The sequence below is a fragment of the Choloepus didactylus genome, chromosome 3, assembly GCF_015220235.1.
Source record: "Choloepus didactylus isolate mChoDid1 chromosome 3, mChoDid1.pri, whole genome shotgun sequence".
Taxonomy (NCBI): domain Eukaryota; kingdom Metazoa; phylum Chordata; class Mammalia; order Pilosa; family Megalonychidae; genus Choloepus; species Choloepus didactylus.
In genome coordinates this window covers 160,727,445-160,754,741 of record NC_051309.1, presented here as the reverse complement: position 1 = coordinate 160,754,741, position 27,297 = coordinate 160,727,445, and the positions used below count along the sequence as shown (strand labels likewise).

Sequence of the window (27,297 nt, the reverse complement as noted above, 5' to 3'; positions counted from 1 at the left end):
TATGAGTATCACAGCATAAGATGTTCCACCTGCTCTTATCCAACTGTATATTTTATATCACCAGGCTTCCATGCTGAAAGTCAACTGCTCAAGCATAAAAGATGGCTTAATAACAGTTAATATGAATTTAAGAGAGGGGTTAAATAAAATAAAAACAGAATTGTTATTTAACTTCAAGTTCAGCATAAGCCAAAGGTGCCACAAATTACCCCAAAAGTAAATGAACACATATATGAGTTACACGTAGTGTTCAAATCCAAACAAGGTAACTGTTCAGCTCTGTTGCATCATATAGGAACCTATCTGAACATTTCTGATTACCAAATTTTAAGAAAGATTTTCTAACTGGGGTAAAGCAAGAAAATGACCAGGATACTAAAAAAAGGTTTAGGAGGAATAGGTAAGGAAATCAAAAGTATTTAATGGGAGAGGCGAGGAAGAGAACATTGAGAGGGAACACAAAAGTGGTCTCTAAATATTTGTGAAAGAAAAGTCATTTTGATTTGCTTAAAGGGGGCAAAACCAGGTGGAATGGGTAGAAGCTGTAGAGCAGCAGACTTGCTTTCACTATCAAGAGGAACTCTGTAGGATCTAGAGGTCTTACGGACCACGCCACTTTGTGAGGTAGTGAGCTCTAGCTCCTTCGACTTAAACAGGCAGAAGCTAGATGAGTGGTCATCTATCCGCTTCTTGTCTGGAATCTTGTCCGATTCCAGTACTGGGAGAAAGCTAGCCCAGGAGGCCCCTGAAGTACTATCCGTCTCCAGGATTCTGGGATTCTAAACGAGCTGGAAGAAACAGGAGGGCACACTACATTTCAAAATCCCTTTATTATACCGTAACAGCACACCACAGACTCCATTAGAACGTCACATTAGAACTTCACAATTCTAAAGAACAAGATTGTTATACAACAATGTGGGGAGTTAAAATTTTTCCCACAACCATCCAAATCTGAAAGCCCTTTTCATTAAACATTTGGATATACAAATGCTAAGGCTAAGAAATCTGTTTACAATAATAACTGACAAGCAGAGAATCACACTCTACTGTAGGAGGAGCCACTGAAGCTATTTCTAATTATCCCCATATCAGAGACCAAAAGTCTAGGTTCTGAGCTTGTGATTTCTAAAGAAAAGAGGGCTTAAAGCTAAAAGCCTTACTCAGTAAAAGAGCAACACAGGCATACCTGCTTCCGTGATACCACTGATGATAATTTTTAAGTCCCAATCTAGGTAGAACAGTGAATAAGTCAGTAGGAATAATAAATCATACCCCTCTAATCACTCAGTACTAACAAGGATAGACTCAGTCTAACAAAACAGAAGGAATTATTTGTTCCCCATGGTCCTCGTTATTTTAAGCCTGCTTCCAAGAGTTCTTGATCCCAAAGGGATGCATAATCTGAGAGCACAGGAGAATTCCCACTGTTTTCTCCCATGACCTTCCAGATTCTTCCCACTTCAGTACACTAAAAAGAACACTTCACTTTCCAATTCCAAAGTCAAGAATAGCATCCCACAAAGACACATTCTTTATTTTTCCTTGAAACAGAAACTCCAAAGAGAGTACCAAGAAACATAACTGAACATAAGGAACAATTTTCCCAAAATGGTCCCTCAGAAAAGAGGAACTTGCCTTACATAGGAATTATACAGTCTCCTTAAGAAGTGTACTTTCCATTAGTTTGATCAGCAAATTAGTTTGATGGCTCCATTAGCTGCCTGAAGAGGGCCGAGGAAATTCTCAATAAATGCAAGACACAGGTATCAGTAACATGGATGCATGAAGTCCTTTCAAAATAAGAGCTCAAACTCAGGAGTAAACGCTGTCATTCACAAAAGGGACCAGGCCTTAAAGATTATAAAAGAGCAATTATAGTCATTATATTTGTCCTTTACTTGGAGATGTGTATTATCACACACAATGAACTTCCTGGGGTGCCCAGTGCCTACCTCCCATCGCTGTGGCAGGCCACAGTGTGTGCCTGACTCTGGCGTGAAGACTTGGGGGACAGAGCCAATCTGACAACTGGCCAGTATAACAAAGATAGAGGCCAAAGACAACCAACAAGATAATCCTAGGCCAAAGAGAGAAAACCTCCAGAATAAACTAATCAAGAAAATCAGATGCACAAACAGCAAAAAATCACGAGCCACACCAGGAAACATAAAGATATGATACAAAGGAACAAACTAACACCTCAACTGAGATTCAGGAGTTGAAACAACTAATTATAGATGTTCAAACAATCTTCTAAATCAAATCAATGAGTTGAAAGAAAACATGACAAAAGAGATTAAGGCTATAAAGAAGACACTGGGTTACCATAAGGAAAAATTTGTGAGCTTGAAAAAACAATGGCAAAACTTAAGGGAACAAAAGCACAAGAGAAGAGATGAAAAATACCATAGAGACATACAATAGCAGACTTGAAGAGGCAGAAGAAAGGATCAGTGAACTGGAGGACAAGACATCTGAAATCCTACACACAAAAGAACAGATAGGGAAAACAATGGAAAAATATGAGCAGGGTCTCAGGGAACTGAATGATAACATGAAACACATGAATATACATGTTATAGATGTCTCAGGAGAAGAAGAGAAGGGAAAAGGGGCAGAAAGCATAACAGAGGAAATAATCAATGAAAATTTCCCAACTCTTATGAAAGACATAAAATTACAGGTCCAAACACAGTGTACCCCAAGCAGAAATGATCCAAATAGACCTACTCCAAGACTCCTAATCAGATTTTCAAATGTCAAAGACAGAGAGAATTCTGAAAGCAGCAAGATACATCACATACAATTCTGAAAGCAGCAAGATACATCACATACAAGGGAAGCTCGATAAAACTAAGTGCAGATCTCTCAGCAGAAACCATAGAGGTGAGAAGGCATTGGTATGATATATTCAAGATACTGAAAAAGGAAAACTGCCAATCAAGAATCCTATATCTGGCAAAACCGTCCTTCAAAAATGCAGGAGAGTTTAAAATATTTACAGATAAACATCGAGAATTCATGAACAGGAGACCTCTTCTACAAGAAACACTAAAAGGAGTGCTACAGACAGATAGGAAAAGACAGGAGAGAGAGGCTTGGAGAAGAGTGTAGAAATGAAGATATCAGGAGATAGAGGGTAGAGATTGGGCATTTGATGCTAAAGGAGTATAGAATGTTCAAGAGCACTGATTGTATAGATCCAGAAATGGATAGCACAACACTGTGTGATGGTAGCACAATATTGTCAGCACACTGAACAAAGATGACTGTGAGTATGGACGAAAGAGGAAGGTTAGGGGTCTGTATGACACCAGAAGGAAAGAAAGGAGATAAAGACTAGGACTGTATAACTTAGTGAAACCTAGAGTGGACAATGATTGTGATTAAATGTACAAATATAAGAATGTTTTTACATGAGGGAAAACAAATGAATGTCAACTTTGCAAGGTGTTGAAAATGGGATGGTATTGGGGGAAAAATGCAATCACTGCAAACTAGAGTCTATAGTTAACAGTAATTGTAATATGCCTCCATTAATTGTAACAAAGACGACATACCAAAGCTAAATGTCTATAAGAGGGGTATGGGATTCTTGGTGTTGGGGTTATCTGACCTTTTAATTGTATTTCATTTTTTCTTTTATTTTTTTAGTCATCTTTTTTTTTCTTTTTTCTTTTTCCTCTTCTTTCTTTGTGGAAGAAATGGAAATGTCCTCCTACTGATTGTGGTGGTGAATGCATAACTATGTGATTATACCGGGAACCATTGATTGTTTACTTAGGAGGGAATGTATGGTGTGTGAATAAAACTGTTTAAAAAAAAAAAACTAAATTAAGTTTTATAGGGGTAATATCTCAAACTCACTAGCTAAGAACTAGTGAGAATCTTAATGAATCTGTATTCAAATCTCTAATAGAGATTCAGGTGCAGAGGTGCTACAAATTAATTCTACAGAGTTTAAACCTGAAAATTAGGACCCAATAAATATGAAATGGTTCCCTGAATGTCTCATTTTTCCAAACCACAGTAAAACCATAACTTATGAAATATATATTCCAAATTCACTAGGTTCAATTACCACACCTCTGCTTTCATTCAGATTGTTGAAGAGCTGAAGTCCCCACTGAGAGTTAACACCTTTAACACCTGAATAGCTTGAAACCTACAAAACAAGAGGATCTGATCTACAAGGCAACTTCTGGTCTCTGGCTTAATTCTCTGAATATCTGGATATGGCCTTTCAAAAAGAAACAGTTAAGTCAGTCTATCACAAAATTTAGATTCTCATAGTGTCTATCTTCTATGAACAAATATCTTAGTATTTATTTGCCATTAGATGAAAACATTTTGAACACTAGATCACCCCAAAAATTTAAAAACTAGAATCAGTTTTGAAGGGTGTCAATTGAAAAGAAGAAACTAATTTTTCTCAGATTATTGAAATCAAATGGAGTCAGCCAGTACAGATTTTTTTCTATTATCTTAGGAAAAACTGAGACTCTTATAACAAAAACCTATGAGTATATTAGGGATGAGTTGTCTAAACAAGGATGTACAGATATTTAACCTTGTGCTTCTTTCCTTCCATGTATGAGGGACAATAAGGACCTAGCTTCTATTTAAAAAAAAAAAAAAAAACAACAAAGTAAATACTTGGGCAGAACATTGAGAGGGAATAAAATCCCAAGGAAGTGAAAGCAAGATAAGCCTGTCCGAAAGCTATAAAAATATTATGAGTTTGAAATTTAGTTTTAAATAAGAATTGTAATCTGCAGTGAATGGCATTCCTCAGTGGCATAACCTGAAATGGAACCTAGTGCATAGTAAGGGAATAAAACTATTGAATTAAGAAAATAAAAAAAAAAGCCTTTGACCAATGGCAAAGAGACAAGATCTCCAGCCTATTCTGATATGCAACAAGGTTGCATCACAGGTTGGTCTAGATAATAAGAGGAAAGGAGTGTGGGGCTAAAGGCCTCTTTTGGCTCTTGGTAACTCATTCTCCACTACATAGCCAACAGCTGACAAGCACCTAATAAAAAATCTTCAGGTTGCCTTGCTCGTAGTAAGCACTCAAAAATATCTCCTTCGCAGTGAAGTGGGATCCTGCTATAAATTGAGATAAACTAAATACAGTCTTTCTATAAATGCAATGCGTCCCACTGATGGTGATAATAGAAACCACCGAGTACTGGGTCCCCTATATATATTTCCTCTGATTCAAACAGTCGTTTCATTTTCGTGTGAGTCCTCCAAGAAGCAGAAGCCAAGACAGGATTAAAAGTACAAAAAATTTATTCGGGGAAACGCCTGAGAGAGAAAATGGGGAGGGAGCCAGGGGAGGCGGGAAGAGCTGTCAGGGGGTGATGCAGGTCTGAACCCAGGGGGAGGAGACAGGGCAGGAAGGTGGGTTGGGGGGACACACGTTAGAATGCAGTACAACTCTCAAGGGAGATCAGCAAGGCCCTCGAGAAGTCCTGGACCAGAACCGCCTGTCAGTCTCCCAGGATGAGCCTGCTTTAGCATTCCTGCTGTGCTCCGCAGCGACTGGGTGAGAACAGAGAAGGGATCCACCGCCTTTGATTAACACAGTGATGGAATTGTGTAGCAGCTGGGCCCATCGGTCAACTCTGCTCCCTGTGCTTGGCTATCTGAGAGGCATAGCTGCCTCCCCTAAAAGTCCATCTTCTTTCCACTACACTCTCATGGCACTGGGATTCCCTTGGACTCTCACAATCTCCACCACCATTTTAATACTGTATTTCATTGAATCCAAGATGCCATTATCATAAGGCAGTATGTTATTTTATGTACTAAGAAAAAATACTAATTAAATATAGACACATTTTCTTTATACTTAGAACCATATTTCTCAAGAAAGCTCTTTGAGAGTTAGATATATTTTTTATCATGTATCACCCTTGTGCACACAACAAAAATAGGCAAAACACATGTGTTAAGATATTCCTAAAACTTCTTCAGATTTGGAGTCCAATGCTTCTGAATCACTTTTCATCTCCATCACCAATGTCTGTGGTTTTTCTTCCACACACTCTCTTCCTCTATACCAGCAACAGTATGGAGAAGCATTATTTCTTAAAAGAGTGCTCCACTAATGCATCCAGGATTTTCTCCCCAGATGATGGCAACCACTCTTTAGGTATTTACTGGCACTTTCTTGATCTAACCAGAAGGCCTCCATGGAAAGCTTTCAAACTACCACCAGGATTCATATTTCTTCTTCAAGTCCTCTTTGAGCGGTTGCTGATTGCAATACTGAGGGGCTGCAGTCATCCAAACTTACCAGGGGAAATGACCAAATTCATGTTTGCTCGTGACTGCTGCCTGGCAGACAGCGATTACAAAATGCGTACCCATTTCACTAATATTCAAAGGTGGAGGAAAAGGTACTTACTCTGACAAGGACTAAAGGCAAGAAATAACATCCTCAAGATAACTGGAGACAGATTCTATTTTCCTCTCGGGCAATGACTTATTTAAAGATGTAAAAGCAAGTCACCTCACCTCACTGAGCTCCAGGTTCCTAATTTTTAAAAGGGAAGGGGTTAGACGTAAGCTTCTCTAAGCTCTGTCTCAGCTCTTTGTTTTGAAGGCCAGAGGCACACCACTAAGTACTTCAGGACAGGATCTGAAGAATGATTTGAGGTGCCCTGGTTCATCCCAAGATATTTTCCTCATGAGACTGTAGACTCAGCTGCTAATTCCCAATAATGGACCACTCCTCTGGATCAGATAATTAAATGAACAGGCTGTTATATCCAGATGTCCCTTGTAGTTTGTTTCGTGTTTGTTTTTTTTTTTTGGGGGGGGGGTGGGCAGGGGGACAGGGGAGAACAGGAGAGAGAGGAGTCTGTGTTCTTCCTTTTAGCCCTTTCACATCAGTATAAATCCAGTTAATCAGAAGAGCCAGCCAATTCCCTGGAAGCAGAGAACAGACCCTAAGGATGTGAAATACAGGAAATGTTAAGTTTCAATAGGGAAGTAGAATCTGAGGATGACAAGGCTAAGTGGCCACAGATGATGATGAGTCACCAACAGGGAGGACACTGAGTCACAGACACGGGTCTGGAAGGAGCCTTGGCCCTGGGTCCCGGGCGGTCCTTGCTCACTTTAGAATTTTGATTAAAGCCCCAGCTGTAATCTCTATAGTGTTCTGGGTCAGTAAAAATTACTCTCAAAAGCTACATTCCTGAAAACAGATGACATCTGTATCTGACTGAATTACAATGTGTTTACAGGAAAAAACATGATTTAAATGAAAAAGGCTATGTTGTCAAATTGTAAAGGTCAGTGCCAAGAAGAAAAATTCTGCATAAAATTAGGTCGTTGAAAACTTTCAAACCAAACTAAGAAATATTTTCACAAATATGTTCAAGATAGATTCTTCCTATTCTGAACATGCCTGCCAGCACAATTCCACCTAAAAATGTCCCGCTTTTGCTGTAAAATACCTGAGTAGGACAAGCTTGATTTACCATGTAAAATATTATAACTATTATCAGCAGAAACCAAGGGCATCATCTCTTCAATGGCATGTAACACCTAAGGGAGTTATCACAATACAGGAACTCACAATACGAAATGCAAATCAAGTAACGCTAAAATTACTTCCAGCAGACACTGGTTCTATTAAAACAAACCACCTAGATATAGCCAAAATCCTTTGGAAATGACAGGTTAAAGCTTAGACTTTTAAAGACTATTTTAACCTCCTGCTATGCATAAAGTCATCCAAATGCAATTTACAGTGTATACAATTTTCAGAGAGATGTGGCTCCAAGGCTTGGAGCTTTCACAGGCACCCTCGGCCAGCAGTGCTCAAATTTAAGCATGCTTCAAAGTCACCGGAAGGCCTATTAAATCACAGACCACTGGGCCCCACTTCAGGGTTTCAGATTCAGGAGTTCTGGGTTGGGAATCTGCATTTCCCACATGGTCCCGGGTGCTGCTGCTGCTGCTGGGCCAGGAAATCACACGTCCAGGGCCACTGCCCTAGGGTGCACTAACGAAAGACTATCATGAAGTTTCCTCCCGAAAGGTAAAATAACTTTGATTCATTTTAATATCATGCAGCACTTCTGAAAGAAGTAGAAAATTTTTAACAAAAATCAGTGTGAAAAACCCAAAAAGTTAGGAATATCACTTAACCCCATGATTCTGTAAGAGACCTGAAACAATGAAAGAACTAATGAGAAGGGAGAGAAGGGGGTGAGGAAACAAGCATCATTTCTTGCCTGTGACAATTTAAACATGTAAAGTGCCTTCTCGCGTGGGGTGTGAGCCCAAGTATATTGCCCAGTAAGAATTTCCGGTGTTTTCCAAAGGGTGAAATCTGTGGTGGGGGGAAAAAAACACAAAAAAATAGGAGAGAGACTCAAAAGCCTGAAGAATCTGTGTATGCAAAGGGCCATCTTGCCCAAAGAAGGGAAGGTATGCAGCTGGTGGTCTTTGATGCCTCACCGTGCTCACCAGCCCCATCTGCTCCCAGACCCTCTGGACAATCAGGACAAGCTCAACAGCAACATCACAGCCACTTTTTGTTCATCGTCTGGCAGGCACAGCCTCCCTTCTCTCTCCTGGCAACCCCTCTCACCTGAGGCTGCCCTGAACCACTGGACTCATGCCACTGCTACGGTTTGCCATAACCTTCAGTAACTGAACAGTCATTTTTAGGCTAGGGACCAAAAATTAAATGATCTGATAAAAGGACACGTGCAGAGAAGTAAATACAATATAAAGGGCTTTTAAAAGAACATCATCAACACGACAGCACTATTTTTAAAGTCCCTAAATTCCTGGACAGCTGCCCACCTCAGATAAGTACAACGTGTCCTGCCATTCCAAAGAGAACATCTCCGGAATTCTGGCAACAAAACACGACGTGGCACTTTCCTCAGAGAACATGCACAAAAGTGAGCGTGGCAATTTCAGCCACTAACAGCAACCCAACCCCACCCCCAATAGAAGAAACACTATCACAGTCAGGGCTGGCAACACTATCAATAAAAACTACTCCTCTGAAAACACTTTACTGAAAAAGGCAGTGTTGGTTTTTTTAAAGGGCTGGCCACACCCATTCACTGGAACTGAACTCGGTTGCAAAGAAGGAAACACTCTGGCTTCTTAGACTGGCCTTCTATCCACTTCCTTCCCCCAAGAGAACTGTTAATAGCAACAGAGCTGGGTATTAATTGAAGGATATTCAAACCTGTCCTCTCCCTCTTTCCCAAATTCTACCAGTTATGCCCCCAAGAAGGAAGCTAGAGTTTCAAATCCTTCTTTCCTTACCTGGTCAATTCTGATTCATCCTTCAACTCAGTTCAGGAATTGCCTCTCCCAAATGCCTAATCACTGTTACCACAAAGCATGCTGAAATTACATGCATCTGGCTATATGCCCCAACAGACAGCTAACGACTCAAGGACAGGAACTGTGTCTTCATCTATGTAACACTTGGTACGGTGCTTGGCATGTAGTAGGTAAACAATGATATCTGTTGAACTAAATAGTCGATCTAGGTACACACATTAGGTACATGAACATATTCCTGGTTGCTTAAAAACAATAATGAAGGAGTGGAGGGGGCAAGATGGTGGCATAGAGAGGACTGGAATTTAGTTAGTCCCCTGGAACAACTAATAAACAACAAGGAACAACTAGTAAATAACTTGGAATAACTGCTGGGGGATAATGTGACTGTCCACACATCATACACCAACCTGGATTGGGAGGAATGCCTGAGATTGCAGCATAAAATCTGTAAGTAAAAACTGCGGAATCACGCCAGGAGCCCCCTCCTACCACGGCAGGCTGAGCTGCAAAACCTCGCTGTAGTAGAAAGCAGTACTCTCCCAGCAAGCACATATAGCTCAGCCAAGCTCACACTGAGGTTTTAATTAACAAATGTGGACTGCTGACTACAACCTACAAACCCCTAACAGGCAGACAGAGGCTTTTAGCGAAGACTGACCTTAAAGAAAGAGAAGACTCATCTGTCCCGGGACAGGGTGCCCAGAAGACCAGGTGCTCCTCTGGCCAATGAGTGAAACTGGGGGACCGTGTACTGGCTCTAAAAGGGGGCTTTCTGTCCCTTTTTTTCTCTCTCAACCTGAGGAGCTCAGTGGAGAAAGCCTCAGCCATTTTCAATTTGCAGCGCTCTGACCCAGACAGGGGTCAAGATAAAAGTCAGAGAGACAACAATTCAAATGCAAATGATAACTCCCTAGGCGATGTATCTTCCCTAAGAATAAGGAAGTGGGACCCAGCTTCCCCTTCAGAACCGGACCCCAGAGTCTGGGGGAAAACAGCCAAAACAGAAACTAAAGGGGCCATATCTCCTTAAACCAGTCAGGAGCAACATGCTGACAGGCACCGCCTGCTAGGCGGGTTAGGAAAAGCACAGCAGCTACAGACCTCACAGGAAAGTCTGTCAATCTCTAAGACACACCTGCAGGAAGACTTGTAACTGAATACAACCCCACTCTGAGATTTGAACCCATTCTGGTCTGGGAAAATCTGATTGGGGTAACCAAGGAAACCAGATGCCTAGACAACAGAAAACTACTATCTACACTAGGAAAAACGAAGGTATGGCCCAGTCAAAGGAACAAACTTACACCTCAATCAAGATACAGCAGAGATATTGTTTCAATTTAATGAAACAATCTATTAAAGATTTTCCAAAGAAATATGCTAAATCAAATCAAAAACCAAATCAAAGAGTTCATGGAAGATACAGCAAAAGATACGAAGGATATAAAGAAAACACTGGGCGAATATAATGTAGAAATCAAAAATTTGAAAACAACAACTCACAGAATCTATGGAAAGGAAAGGTACAACACAAGAGATGAAAAACACAATGGAGACATACAACAGCAGATCTCAAGAGACAGAAGAAAACACTCAGGCACTGGAGAACAAGACACTGAAATCCTACACACAAAAGAACAGACAGGGAAAAGAATGGAAAAATATGAGCAACATCTCAGGGCATTGAATGACAACATGAAGTGCATGAATGTATGTGTCATGGGTATCCTAGAAGGAGAAGAGAAGGGAAAAGAGGCAGAAGCAACAATAGAGGAAATAATCAATGAAAATTTCACATCTCTTATGAAAGACATAAAATTGCAGATCCAAGAAGCACAGAGTACCCCAAACAGAACAGACCTATGCCAAGACACTTAATAATCAGATTATCAAACGTCAAAGACAAAGACAGAATCCTGAAAGCAGCAAGAGAAAAGCAATCCATCACATACAAATGAAGCTTGAAAAGACTATGTGTATATTTCTCAGTAGAAACCATAAAGGCAAGAAGGAACTGGTGTGATATATTTAAGATACTGAAAGAGAAAAACCGCCAACCAAGAATCCTTTATCTGACAAAACTGTCCTTCAAATATGAGGGCAAGTTTAAAATATTCCCCAACAAACAGAAAATGACAGAGTTTGTGAACAAGATACCTGTGCCACAGCACATAGTAAAGGGAGCACTACAGACAGACAGGAAAAGACAGGAGTGACAGGTTTGGAAGACAATTTTGGGTGATGGTAGCACAGCAACTTAAGTACACTGAACAAAGATTACTGTGAGAATGGTTGAAAGAGGAAGGTTAGGAGCATGTGGGACACCAGAAGGAAAGAAGAAAGATAAAGACTGGGACTGTATAACTCAGTGAAACCTAGAGTGCTCAACAATTGTGATAAAATGTCCAAATATGTTTTTACATGAGGGAGAACAAATGAATATTAACCTTGCAAGGTATTAAAAATAGAGTAGTATTGGGGGAAAAATACAATCAATGCAAACTAGAGACTATAGTTAATAGAAACAATGCATTATGCTTCCTTTAATATAACAAAGGCAAAATACCAACGCTAAATGCATATAAGAGGGAAATATAAGGGAGGGGTATGGGACTCTTGGCATTGGTGATGTTGTCTGACTCTTTTATTCTACTTTAGTTTAATCCTATCTTTCCTTTGGTTGCTTTTTGGCTGTCATGTGTTTTTTTTTTTTTTTCTTTCTTTCTTTTTCTTTTTCTTTTGTCTCTCTACCTTCTCTGACTCTTCCTCCTCCTTTGCGGAAGAAATGGAGATGTCCTTATATAGATAGTGGTGATGGTGGTGAATACATAAATACATGACTATATAGGGAACTATCGATTGTTTACTTAGGACATAATGTATGGTGGGTGAACAAAACCGTCTTTAAAAAAAAAGGTTGATGAAGAAAGCTTGAGGGCACTATACTCAGTGAAATAAGTCATACACATAAGGACAAATATTGCAGGGTCCCACTGATATGAACTAATTATAACAAGTAAATAAAATAAGTAAATAAAATTATAATATGTAAACTCATAGACATGAAATATAAGTTACCAGGATATAGAACAAGGCTAAAGAATGGGGAGCATTTTATGAGCAGAATGTTCAACTAGGTTGAACTTAAGTGTTTGGAAATGGACAGAGGTTATGGTACCATGTTATTGTGAGAATAACTAACAGTGCTGAATGGCGTGTGAATTTGGTAGAAAGGGAAGCTCAGAGTCACGTATGTCACCAGAACCAAAGTTGGAGGTTAAAAGATGGGAATGTATAAAACAGTGACTCTCGTGGTGGACAATGTCTGTGATTAACTGTACAAATATTAGAAAACTCTTTCATGAACTTGAACAAATACATGACACTAAAACTAGAATTTAATAATAGAGGGGTATATAGAGAAAAAACATATACCTGTTGCAAACTATGTACTACAGTTAGTATTTTAACATTCTTTCATCAACTGTAACAAATGTACTACAACAATACTATGAGTCAATAATGGAGGGGAGGTGGGTAGGGGTATGAGAGGATTTGAGTTTTCTTTTTTTGTCTTTATTTCTTTTCTGGAGTAACGAAAATGCTCTAAAAATTGAAAAAAAAAATTAATTGTGGTGATGGATGCACAGCTGTATGATGGTACCGTAGGCAATCGGTTGTGCACTTTGGATCTTTGGATAATTGTATGGTATGTGAACAATCTCAATAAAATTAAATTAAATTAAAAAAATAATAATAATAGCAATAATCAGGAAGATCTTATTCAGGTCACTGAGCTTCCAGACAGACGACTTTACCCCTTAAAGCCCAAAGTGTTATTTTAACATTTTTGGAGAGACACAGAAAGCTTTTTTTTTTTAAAAAAAAACAACCCTTTTTAGGTTCCAAAGAATTGGGGTAGCTGGTGGTGGATACCTGAAACTATCAAACTACAACCCAGAACCCATGAATCTCGAAGACAGTTGTATAAAAATGGAGCTTATGAGGGGTGACAATGGGATTGGGAAAGCCATAAGGACCGCACTCCACTTTGTCTAGTTTATGGATGGATGAGTAGAAAAATAGGAGAAGGAAACAAACAGACAAAGGTACCCAGTGTTCTTTTTTTACTTCAATTGCTCTTTTTCACTCTAATTATTATTCTTGTTATTTTTGTGTGTGTGCTAATGAAGGTGTCAGGGATTGATTTGGGTGATGAATGTACCACTATGTAATGGTACTGTAAACAATCGAAAGTACAATTTGTTCTGTATGACTGCGTGGTATGTGAATATATCTCAATAAAATGAAGATTAAAAAAAAAAAAAACTAATAAAAAAAATGTTTGCCATTGGTCTTTGCCTTCTATCACAAAGATTATATAAAAACAAATTTTAATGTTTTAATGACTCAGTCTTAATTATGGATATCAAATTATTGTGCTGCACTGTTATTTAATTCAGGACTTCAGAAAACACTGAACAAATTGCTTTTAAAGATTAAGTGACCTCTAAGATTTTATTTAAGTTATTGGGACCAATCTTAGAATATTTTTACCTCCACTTTACAGCTATCATTCTGCATTCCTTTTTCAATCTGTGACTTTTAACATGCTGTGGGTTTGTAATAATTATAAGTAAAACGATAGTTTCAAAAGTTCTCAGTATGCACTGATATCCATTTTGGCTGCTTAGGATTTTCCTTATCTCCTTGTCCCTGTTCTCTGGAAATATACTTCTTCTATAAAACCTCTCCTGACAATCAGACTCAGCTGAACCCTGCTCCAATGTAGCCACACTCTATATCTTTGTTACAACACTTGGTATAATATATTTCAATTTTTTACCAGTTATTCTCCAAACCAGACTGGAAATTTCTTGAGGGAGGTATCTTTTCTTATTTAAAATTTAAGGTTGGTGTTCAGTAAAGCACCAAAGCTTTTTTTTACGTACACTTTCAAAGCAGTTTGAAGAAACAAAGGTAGCTGTAGTTATTCCATTCAATTTTATGGCTCCCTCCACCTCAAAAAAAGAAATCATCACTGATGATCAAGATTAGACAGAAACATCCAAATAATGCCAATATAAATTAACTGCTGAACTTTTAACTTTTATTAATTTTATTATAAATTTTATTAATTTCTTATTTTAACTTATTAATTTGCTTATTTAACTTTGATTAATAATTCTTATTAATCAGGAGGTACGATTTTAAAGATTTTAATAGAAAGTATCAGGAATACCTGTCAAGAAAAAAAAAAAAAGGTGAACAAGAAGAACCAGTAGATTACAAAAGACTTAGAAACTTCTCAACCAAATGCAATGTGTTTGAATCCAGATTCAAACAAGTCAAATTATATTATGAGAGATGGGGAGGGAGAGATGGAGGGATCTGAATGACTATCAGGAAAATGTGAACATGAACCCAATTGATAATATTAAGGAATAACTGTCTGTTTTTAGGTGTGATGGTTTGGGTGTGTGTTTTTTTTTAAGTCAGCTTTTAGAGATATATACTGAGGTATTTATGGACAAAATGATATTATGGTGGGCTTTCCATCACAATAATGGGGGGAGGGACAATGAGAGGTATAAGAGAAACAACATGGGTGGATGGTGATGTTTACTGAAAGCTAGGTGTTTAGTACACGTGGTTTAATTATATTTTTCTCCCTACTTTTGTACATGCTTGAAATTTTCCAAAACAAAAAGTTAAAAAAAATAAACAAAAAAGTATTCAGTGCTCTGTCAATTACGTAGTTGTCCATAGTTGCCCCCCACTGCTTTCTGCCTTTGGATGGCTTTCTGATATTTAACAAGTTTTTCTGTTCCCACAAACGGGTTGTAAGCTACTGTGCCATGCCCTCTGAGGTTCATATCCATATAAATACATCATCCTATTCTCTCATCTATCCTGCACTAGAAACCCAACCTTGTCACCCTTGTCCTAAGACAAAACTCTATCAACCCACATCACAGGTAAAGATTAAATCAATAGGTCAGCTAACAATAGCTCGGTGAACCATGCTATCCGTACCAGGCAGTCTGGAACTAAGGCTAAGTTCCAGTTTTTGACCTAGTCAGTTCATCTCAAGGAACGTAAAACGGAAATAGAATATTCAGGACAGACAAGGGTCACACACTATTTCTGCAGAGCTAAAAATCCAGCACGACTCTGCCCGAAACTCACTTTCCCCAGACACCAGCATGATGCTTCAGAAAGGTCTCTGCTGAAAAGATCTCTCTCGTCTTATATATTCTGCTCCACTCTCTGCCCCCTTAATCTGCTTTGTTCATTTTGTAGCAGTTACCATTGTCTGACAATATATTATATGTCTATTTATCACCTCTCCTTGCTACAATATAACCCCCACGAAGGCAGGGACTTTGCTTCTTTGCCACTGTGTCACCAAAGTCTAAATAGTAACTGGAACACAAGAAGAAATATTTACTGGATGTTCAGGTTCCCAGGACAGTGGCTGGAGAATTCAACTAAATATCAAAGCGAACTTGAGAACAAAAAAGTTCATGCTATTTACATAAGCTAAGAACACGCACCTTCATCAACACGCACGCACACACACACAGACGCATGCACACTCTTCATGTAGCAGAAAGGCAACGTCATGGCACTATTTTTATCCAATATCACATTTGTTTCTCCTAGACATCTGAAAAATCAATAACTATGGGATATTATAATAATGGATGAATCTGTCAGTTTTTGCCAAAAAATATAACAGGACTACAGTATTTTCATATGCCCTCTGTGGTACTAATAACATGTACAAATTATATCAGAATTCATGGAGTAGTGCAAATTAAATTGGGGCTTTTAGGGAACATACTCCCTACTGCTTTTTAAATCTAATTCAGTGTCTTCCTCCTATTTCTTCCCCATGCTGCAACTCTACCAGACAGAACCCTGACCCCCAACCCAATGTCAAAACTCAGAAGATTACAGCAATATCTAAGATGCTGGTAGCAATGGCAGGTGGCTCAGAGTAGCTCATTCTTATGTACCACCTCAACCTCTCAGTTACCATTTGACCTTGGTAGATAATAACAGTACCTATTGCATAGGGCTGATGTAAGAATTAAATAACTTAATCTTAGTAAACACCTAGAACAATACCTGCCACACAGTAAAGAACTAGTATCCGTCATTAGGAGGGAAATATAAGCTTTTAAGAAAGGTGGACAAGTATTACTCAATATCTCCAAAATTTATTACTGATGCAAAAGTGCATATTAAATATATTCATCCATTCATTGCGCTCAGCATAGCACCAGGCAAATGGGAGTGCTTTGCTGGAGGGTAGCTATTATTAATATTATGATCACAAATCTCAACACAAGCTGGGATTTCAAAGACTTCCAGGCCTGAGTCCACTCCCTCTCTACCCAGCCTAGAAATCAACAGAGGGGCAACGATGTCCCTGTCATTCCTCTGCTTCTACACAAGTTTCTCTGCTTTTATCCACTTGATATATTACAGTTCTGCAAGAGACTAAATTTAAATGAAAATGCTCCACTCCAAACCAGTCCAATATTACAGATGAAGAAACAGGGCCTAGCTCTAGATGTCTAGCAACTTGACCCAGATCTCAATGCTATTAACACCATTGTGGCAAAACTAGAAATCAGGGCTCCTGACACCTAATCCAGGGTCCTTGCCACTAAAATGCACTACTTCATCCACTGATAAATGCATTAAAGTTTCTACCAGGACCAGCGTCAAAACCCAGATTTATCCCCTATGAAATTAGACCTATTAATTTACATCCTTCAACTCACCATAATCTCTCTCTGCTCTTCCAGATTCTTCAAAAAATTTGAAAATTCACGTAAGGAGGCATCTGTAAGGAAAAAGGAATTATTATTTGGCAGCCAAAGCAAAGCAAAGCAAAGCAAAACCTCATTCTTACATACCTATGCAGCGCTCGTCATCAGTCTCTGCATCACCGATGAACTCAAACTTAAAGTCTCTGAGCGAATGAGCAAACTTCCGCTGGGCCGCAGAGAGGCCTAGGAAGAAAAACTTAAGGATTACTGGGGTCGTCCTTGTTTCAAGGACAGGCTTACAAGAAATATTCCTCCTAAGATTAGGTAGAGGACAGCTCTTGAGCTCTACTCATCTGTGAGAAAGAACAACCCAACTCCTTTGCCAAGGGCCCACCATCCTCAACCCACACACTCTCCAGGTTGCCTCTGCCTCCTATTTTTCACTTTGGCACAAGGCAGATGCGGGAGAAACATTTATACCCTCAACTGGAAAGCCCTTCTAAAACAGACTAACATCAGAACCTTTTATGGGTCATGCTCCATGCTGGGTGATAAATGTATTTCATTTCATTCAATACTCTCAAGAGATTTATAAAATAAAGTTTATCTCCATCTTACAAATAAGGAAGCTGCAGCTCACAGAGGTTGAATGATTTCCATAAGGTTTCACAGCTACTACACAACAAAGGCTTTCTTTTACCCACGACATTTGGTCCAAAGCCCTTGCCCTTTCCACTGAACCATCCTGCCTCTCGTCCAAAGCACTTTCTAAGCTGCTCACTGAATCCTGCACTCCACACAGCTCCTGTTTCAGCACAACGAATACTAACAGTCATATTATGTTCAAATAAGACTTCACACCAAGCAAATTGACTATTAGAAAACAAATGCAATACACAACTGCTGGCTGATAAGAGTACTCACACACACACAAATAAGTAAATACTTATTTAAAAGGAAAAGGAATGATGTAAAAATTGAGAGTTCTTTTTAATATGAAGAGATTGTAGAAGCAAACTCTCTTTTTTGTTTTATTTATTCACTGTATTATAGCAAAGAAAACAAGGAATGATGGTAAAAGATTCTTATTTGTACATTAGAAAGTGCTACTTGATCTTTCTGAACATATCTTTAACATCCATCAAGTAAGTGGTTCCCCAATGTCCTCCAGGACAAGTGCTTTCTCTCAATTTTAAAGCTGCCTAATGATGCTCACTAGTTCTTTCCGCTCCTTTTATAGCTTTTGAAACTTTACTGGCCCTCTAATTCTTGTTTATCTTGCTGTTCTTTTATTTTTTCTCTTCAAAATAATTTTTAAAAAAAACAGTAAAATGTGAAAGGCAAAGCTATAAACCTTTTAGTAGATGTTACAAGAATTTCTTAACCTTGGAGTTCAGAAGAAAGGCACGAACTATTAAGTAAACTGTGGCAGATTGCAAGCATGCTTACAATTCTCCAGTCCTCCTTATATGCATATCTCTTTGCAAAGTGACTTGGCAGCTCCACCCATTGACGGATAGTCTGTTTCCCCATCCCTTGAATCCAGGCTGATCTTGTGACCAGCCTTGTCCAAAAGAATGTGGGACAAGTGACATTGTGCCAGTGCAGAGTCTCCACCTCAAAGAACGTGGCACACCTCTGCCCGCCTGCAGACCCTCCTTGTGAATCAGCCCACGCTAACCTGCTGGATGATGACAGCCATGTGGCTCAGTCGCCCCTTTATCCCATCAGACATCCAGTCAACCCACAGAAGCAGAGCTTCCCTGCACATTCAGGAGACAGTCCAGACAAGACCATAACTGTCCAGATGAGCCGCACCCAAACTGAAATAAACAAGGGTCTGCTGTGTTAAGCCACCAGCTTTAGGGGTGATCTGTTACAAAGATTAAACAAAAGTAACTGCATTAGAATTAAATAATTTTAAAGACATCATAAAATAAGTAAAGCTGGTTCACATCCAGAAGGTATAAATAACTGCTACAAATCAATGAAGTTAGGCAGAAACGCCAATAAAAAAAAAATTGGCAAAGCACGTTGAATAGGCAGTTTAAAAAGAGAAAGTCCAGATGGCCTATGATCATACGAAGTGTTGCTCAAACTCATTAGTGATCATAAAAATGCAACTTGAAACCTCAAGTTAACTCAGCACACTCAACAAATTGGCAAAAATTAGTAAATCTGACAATCTGATAATAACTAGAGATTCACATATCAACAAGGATGACTTTTACAATTGGAGAAGAAACAAACCACAAAAGAATACATGCAATATTTTTATACAAAGTTCCATATAAGCCACTTCAAACTATGTGTCATGAAATTATAAAAGAGCAAGTGAATTGTTAACTCAGAATTCAGGCAATGTCTATCCCTGCGGCAAAGGAGAACCCAGCAGAGTGTTACAGGGGATTCCAGGTAGTTTATTTCACAACCTACTTACTTTTCTTCTTTAAAATGTACATTTGTTTCATATGCTTTTGTATTAATGCCAAGGCTCCACAATTAAAAACTGAAATTTTAAAGACCATCAAAGAGTGAAGCCTAATGGACCCTACCCCAATTAAGATACCAGAGTGAGATGTTTCAGGGTCCTGTCCCTGAACAATCATCAAGAACTGGCAGAAACAACTTTCTAAAAGCTCCAGAAAACACTTAAAGGATTCAGCAACAGGGAGAGTGCTGAATCAAGAAAAAAGCAACTTAAAAGTGGTAGGATCTCCTGAAGCCCTGGCTAGCCCTTCCCCACCTTTCACCAGCTTGACTTGGAGGCAGCCCACCTCCCAGTGCAGATCCTAGCTCCAGATCCTGGTCTGTATTCCAGAGGGAGCAAAGTAACTCTCACGCACATACTGGAAACACGTCTGGCCCAATCTGTCCAGTGGTGGTCTGAGGGACTTGCTGTCCCAGATCCCGTCCTGCATGTAGAAGGTGGCTCACCGAGCTCTCCTACTGAACACTGTGGGAGAGCAGTCAAGTTGTGCTGCTTGGAATAAGGATTACTGGCTGTAGGGCATACAGTGCAGTGCCAGGACCAGGAGGAAACAGTTTCCAAGGGAAGAGAGGGCATGTGTGTGTAACTGGGGGAATTCCTAGGGCCATAGGTAACAAGAGGCATAAGTACATGTAGAAGGGATCAGGGAGGCCCCCAGGCTTTGGCCTGGAGCTACTCTCTAAACTCCTCAAGGAGAGCATTCCCTCCCATTAATCTGCAAAGACTGGGAAAAGTGTTTTCTTTTTTCTCCTCCCTTTTTTGTAAGCTCCTGGCATTCAAGGAAAGCTCTGTCATAACATCAGCTGGATGCAAGCTTAAGGAACAGATGTCTCCGAGTCTAAATTCCAACAACAACACACTAAAATTTCAAAATGTCCAGGTTTCAACAAAAGGTTACGAAACATACAAAGAAACAGAAAGTAATGGCCCAAGCAAAGGAAAAGATTAAAGCATTAGAAACCATCAATGAGAAGCATCAGACCTAGGACATCCAGACACAGATTTTTTTGTTTTTGTTTTTTAATGGTGTTGTGGTCCTAAGTATACTCAAAGAACTAAAGGAAAATGTGCACAAAAAACTAAAGGAAAAAAACAGAGAAACCCAAAGGGAATATCAATAGAGAAAAGAAAATTATGAGAAGGAACCAAGCGGAGCTGAAGACCATGGTAACAGAAATTAAAAATTCCCTAAGGGGGTTCAACAGCAGAATGGAGCTGGCAGAAGAAAGAATCAGTGAACTTAAAGATAAAATAGTTGATAGCATTCAGTCTGAGAAACACAAAGAAGAAAGAATGAAGAGGACTGAACAGAGCCTTCAGAAGCCTGTGGGATAACATCGAGAGTAAAAAATACACACATGGGGGGAGCCCCAGAAGGAGAAGACAGACAGTAGGGGACCAGAGAGACTATTCAAAGAAATTATGTCTGAAAACTTCCCAAATTTAATGAAAGACATGAAAATACACAACCAAGATGTTCCACAAACTCCAAACAGGATAAACTCAAACAGACTCAAATCACTCCACGTTATAATCAAAACTGTTCAAGTGCCAGAGATAAGGAGAGAATTATGAAAGCCTGGAGAGAGAAGGAATACATCACATATAGGGAGCCTCAATAAGATTAAGCACCAATTTCTCATCAGAAACTATGAGGGCAAAAAGGCAGTGGGAAGACAAGAATTCTGTATCCAACAAAATTGAGTCAGAAATTGAGGGAGAAATTATCTGTCAAAATTGAGGGAGAAATTAAAGACATTCCCAGATAAACAAAGGCTGAGGGATTTCATCACCACTAGTCTGGCCCTGTAAGAAATGCTACAAGGAGTTCTGCAGGTCAAAAGGAAAGAACATCAAACTCTTTCAAAACATTGAAGAAAATGGAACACTACCTAACTCATTCTATGAAGCTAACATCAATCTAATACCAAAACCAGGCAAAGATGCTACAAAAAAGGAAAACTACCGGCCAATCTCCCTAATGAATATAGATGCAAAAATCCTCAACAAAATATTTGCAAATCGAATCCAAAGACACATTAAAAAAATCATACACCATGACCAAGTGGGGTTCATTCCAGGCATGCAAGGATGGTTCAACATAAGAAAAACAATCAATGTATTACAACACATTAACAAGTCAAAAGGGAAAAATCAATTGATCATCTCAATAGATGCTGAAAAAGCATTTGACAAAATCCACCATCCCTTTTTGATAAAAACACTTCAAAAGGTAGGAATTGAAGGAAACTTCCTCAACATGATAAAGAGCATATATGAAAAACCACAACCAGCATAGTACTCAATGGTGAGAGACTGAAAGCCTTCCCTCTAAGATCAGGAACAAGACAAGGATGCCCGCTGTCACCACTGTTATTCAACATTGTGCTGGAAGTGCTAGCCAGGGCAATCCGGCAAGACAAAGAAATAAAAGGCATCCAAATTGGAAAAGAAGAAGTAAAACTGTCATTGTTTGCAGATGATATGATCTTATATCTAGAAAACCCTGAGAAATCGACGATACAGCTACTAGAGCTAATAAACAAATTTAGCAAAGTAGCGGGATACAAGGTTAATGCACATAAGTCAGTAATGTTTCTATATGCTAGAAATGAACAAACTGAAGAGACACTCAAGAAAAGGATACCATTTTCAATAGCAACTAAAAAAATCAAGTACCTAGGAATAAACTTAACCAAAGATGTAAAAGACCTATACAAAGAAAACTACATAACTCTACTAAAAGAAATAGAAGGGGACCTTAAAAGATGGAAAACTATTCCATGTTCATGGATAGGAAGGCTAAATGTCATTAAGATGTCAATTCTACCCAAACTCATCTACAGATTCAATGCAATCCCAATCAAAATTCCAACAACCTACTTTGCAGACTTGGAAAAGCTAGTTATCAAATTTATTTGGAAAGGGAAGATGCCTCGAATTGCTAAAGACACTCTAAAAAAGAAAAACGAAGTGGGAGGACTTACACTCCCTGACTTTGAAGCTTATTATAAAGCCACAGTTGCCAAGACAGCATGGTACTGGCACAAAGATAGACATATAGATCAATGGAATCGAATTGAGAATTCAGAGATAAACCCTCAGATCTATGGCCGACGGATCTTTGATAAGGCCTCCAAAGTCACTGAACTGAGTCATAATGGTCTTTTCAACAAATGGGGCTGGGAGAGTTGGATATCCATATCCAAAAGAATGAAAGAGGACCCCTACCTCACCCCCTACACAAAAATTAACTCAAAATGGACCAAAGATCTCAATATAAAAGAAAGTACCATAAAACTCCTAGAAGATAATGTAGGAAAACATCTTCAAGACCTTGTATTAGGTGGCCACTTCCTAGACTTTACACCCAAAGCACAAGCAACAAAAGAGAAAATAGATAAATGGGAACTCTTCAAGCTTAGAAGTTTCTGCACCTCAAAGGAATTTCTCAAAAAGGTAAAGAGGCAGCCAACTCAATGGGAAAAAATTTTTGGAAACCATGTATCTGACAAAAGACTGATATCTTGCATATATAAAGAAATCCTACAACTCAATGACAATAGTACAGTCGGCCCAATTATAAAATGGGCAAAAGATATGAAAAGACAGTTCTCTGAAGAGGAAATACAAATGGCCAAGAAACACATGAAAAAATGTTCAGCTTCACTAGCTATTAGAGAGATGCAAATTAAGATCACAATGAGATACCATCTAACACCGGTTAGAATGGCTGCCATTAAACAAACAGGAAACTACAAATGCTGGAGGGGATGTGGAGAAATTGGAACTCTTATTCACTGTTGGTGGGACTGTATAATGGTTCAGCCACTCTGGAAGTCAGTCTGGCAGTTCCTTAGAAAACTAGATATAGAGTTACCATTCGATCCAGCGATTGCACTTCTCGGTATATACCCGGAAGATCGGAAAGCAGTGACACGAGCAGATATCTGCACGCCAATGTTCATAGCAGCATTATTCACAATTGCCAAGAGATGGAAACAACCCAAATGTCCTTCAACAGATGAGTGGATAAATAAAATGTGGTATATACACACGATGGAATACTACGCGGCAGTAAGAAGGAACGATCTCGTGAAACATATGACAACATGGATGAACCTTGAAGACATAATGCTGAGCGAAATAAGCCAGGCACAAAAAGAGAAATATTATATGCTACCACTAATGTGAACTTTGAAAAATGTAAAACAAATGGTTTATAATGTAGAATGTAGGGGAACTAGCAATAGAGAGCAATTAAGGAAAGGGGAACAATAATCCAAGAAGAACAGATAAGCTATTTAACGTTCTGGGGATGCCCAGGAATGACTATGATCTGTTAATTTCTGATGGATATAGTAGGAGCAAGTTCACAGAAATGTTGCTATATTAGGTAACTTTCTCGGGGTAAAGTAGGAACATGTTGGAAGTTAAGCAGTTATCTTAGGTTAGTTGTCTTTTTCTTACTCCCTTGTTATGGTCTCTTTGAAATCTTCTTTTATTGTATGTTTGTTTTCTTTTTAACTTTTTTTTTCATACAGTTGATTTAAAAAAGAAGGGAAAGTTAAAAAAAAAAAAAAGATGTAGTGCCCCCCTTGAGGAGCCTGTGGAGAATGCAGGGGTATTCGCCTACCCCACCTCCATGGTTGCTAACATGACCACAGACATAGGGGACTGGTGCTTTGATGGGTTGAGCCCTCTACCACAGGTTTTACCCTTGGGAAGACGGTTGCTGCAAAGGAGAGGCTAGGCCTCCCTATGGTTGTGCCTAAGAGCCTCCTCCCGAATGCCTCTTTGTTGCTCAGATGTGGCCCTCTCTCTCTGGCTAAGCCAACTTGAAACGTGAAATCACTGCCCTCCCTCCTACGTGGGATCAGACACCCAGGGGAGTGAATCTCCCTGGCAACGTGGAATATGACTCCTGGGGAGGAATGTAGACCCGGCATCGTGGGACGGAGAACATCTTCTTGACCAAAAGGGGGATGTGAAAGGAAATGAAATAAGCTTCAGTGGCAGAGAGATTCCAAAAGGAGCCGAGAGGTCACTCTGGTGGGCACTCTTATGCACACTTTAGACAACCCTTTTTAGGTTCTAAAGAATTGGGGTAGCTGGTGGTGGATACCTGAAACTATCAAACTACAACCCAGAACCCATGAATCTCGAAGACAGCTGTATAAAAATGTAGCTTATGAGGGGTGACAATGGGATTGGGAAAGCCATAAGGACCACACTCCACTTTGTCTAGCTTATGGATGGATGAGTAGAAAAATAGGGGAAGGAAACAAACAAAGGTACCCAGTGTTCTTTTTTACTTCAATTGCTCTTTTTCACTCTAATTATTATTCTTGTTATTTTTGTGTGTGTGCTAATGAAGGTGCCAGGGATTGATTTGGGTGATGAATGTACCACTATGTAATGGTACTGTAAACAATCGAAAGTACGATGTGTTTTGTATGACTGCGTGGTATGTGAATATATCTCAATAAAATGAAGATTAAAAAAAAAAAAAAAAAAAAAGGAAAGGACACAAGACAACTGACTGAAGTCACATGAAGAAACAAAGATCTCCAGTAAAGATAGTGACATGGGTAAATATAAATACTAGTATTGCATTTTTTATTTGTCTACAGGATCTAAAAGGTAAATGCATAAAATTTAATGATAAATCAATGGTTCTGGTTAGGGTTTGTTAATTTTCTTGGGGTAAAAAAAAATTAGTGGTTCTGGATTTATAAGGTATGAATTTCTAATTTGTGGCAAGAACTTCATAAAGGTGGGAGGACAGAGGGGCACAGAAACACAGTGTATACTACTGAAATTAAGCCGGTATCAAAACAAATGAGATTGTTATAGATTTAGAATGTTTCACTTAAGCCCCATGGTAACCACAAAGAAAATATTGGAGAATATGCAAATTCACAGAGACAGAAGGCAGAGCACCAGTTACAGGGGAGGGGGACAGGGGCAATGTGGAGTTAATGCAAAATGAGCATAGGATTGGGGTGAAGGGAAAGTTAATAGTAACAGATGGTAGCGAGGATACTGCAACAAGAATGTGATTAATCCCTCCAAATTGTGTGCTTGAGTGGGTTTGGGATGGGAAGATTTATGTTGTATATGTTTCCACAGTGAAAAAAAAACAAAGAGAAACTAAAGAGATGATGACAATTAAAGGAAATAAATGATATTGCATGGGACCTAGGAATGGAGGAGAAAAGGCTCAAAAGGACATTATTGGGCATAAGAAAAATTGGAATATATAATACAAGCTTTAGATCAATGTTAAATTTCCTGAACTTGATAAGTGCACTTAAGAAGACTACATAAGTGAATACCCTTGTTCGTAGGAAATCTCTGTGTAAGTAATATGTGCTCAAGGAATATGATGTGGCAACCTGCTCTCAAATGTTCAGAAAATAGACGGTGGCGCGGTAGGGAAGAAAGAGAGAGAATGATACAGTAAAAACGACAAAATGTTAAAACTGGTAGATCTGGGTATCTGGTGGGTACAGTGTATCATTTTTATTTTCTTCATTGTACTTACTATCTAAAATTACCTTATTTAGACAATATTGACTCATTATCTTCCCACTTTAGAATACAATTTCCCTGAGTAGGAAATAAGTCTTATGTTTCTCTATATTATATTCCCTGTGCTCAAGACCACAACTGCAAGACAGATATAAAGGAATGATTTTTTTTAAACTTATTTCATGCACATTTCCAAATATTGATAATTCATGCACTGTCTTTTAAAATAATTGTATATTATTCCATTTCGCTTAGTACATCAGTTTGCTTTGCCAGTTCTCAACAGAGGCATGTAAGCTGGTCCTGTTTTATATGTATGTGTGTGTATACATATATGTAATATATATGAATACAATACTATATATAGATGTGTGTGTGTACAAATTATATTTTGCCCCTTTGGAAAGCATTTTATCCAAAGTTACTAAATCAAAAGACATTTCCAAGACCTTATTTTGTATAGCTAGGATAGAATGCTCTCTAGAAAGTTCAAATTTACATGCATCAGCTTTCCCACATTTATTTCATAATTTCTAATTTCATTACTTGAATGTTTATAATGGTAGATTAAATTTGGGTTTATTTGCATATCTAATTGGCTGTATTAATAAATAGCATGCTTTTCTCCCTTACCTCTATACTAAATATTGTATTCACCTTAATTCTTCATTTTAGTCATATGAGTACTTTCCATTTCCTATCACTCATTTTCCCTTTCTGTTGGTTTCCTTCTGATGTTACTAGAGGTCTTATGCAAAATGTTTACTGTTTAAAAATTTGACCACGAGCGCCATTCCTTCTAATAATCACAAATACATCACCCTTCCATTATTTGGTACATTTTCAATTTATTTATTCTCTTATGCAGTTTACACTTTTATCAGTTATCTTCTTTTTCAATACACATGTAATATATAAATATAAAATCATAAGACCGTTTACAAGATTTAGGACAGTCCATTAAATAAACACAAAGATGTTTTGTGCAAAGGATAATGTTTTAAGTTTGTCTCCAATTTCCTTCCACATGAAACTCAACCAGTTTTTTAAGTTATTAGTTACCAAGACAAGCAACATTCCTCTATGCAGGGAAGATAGTGACCAACCTCTATTGCATGGCTACCCGATGCTAATCGACTTATAAATATT

The 27,297-nt window shown here is 38.6% G+C and overlaps 1 protein-coding gene across 2 annotated transcripts in view; it reads right to left on the bottom strand.

The window, feature by feature from the left end:
- ARHGAP10 (Rho GTPase activating protein 10) overlaps positions 1-27,297 on the bottom strand; it is a 317,107-nt gene that overhangs the window by 215,121 nt on the left and 74,689 nt on the right. For both annotated transcript variants that reach the window (XM_037830782.1, XM_037830783.1), the window contains exons 2-3: positions 17,271-17,366; positions 17,136-17,197 (exon numbers count right to left, since the gene is read on the bottom strand). In XM_037830782.1, coding sequence (XP_037686710.1) covers positions 17,136-17,197; positions 17,271-17,366 — 158 coding nt within the window. The remainder of the gene's footprint in view (positions 1-17,135; positions 17,198-17,270; positions 17,367-27,297) is intronic.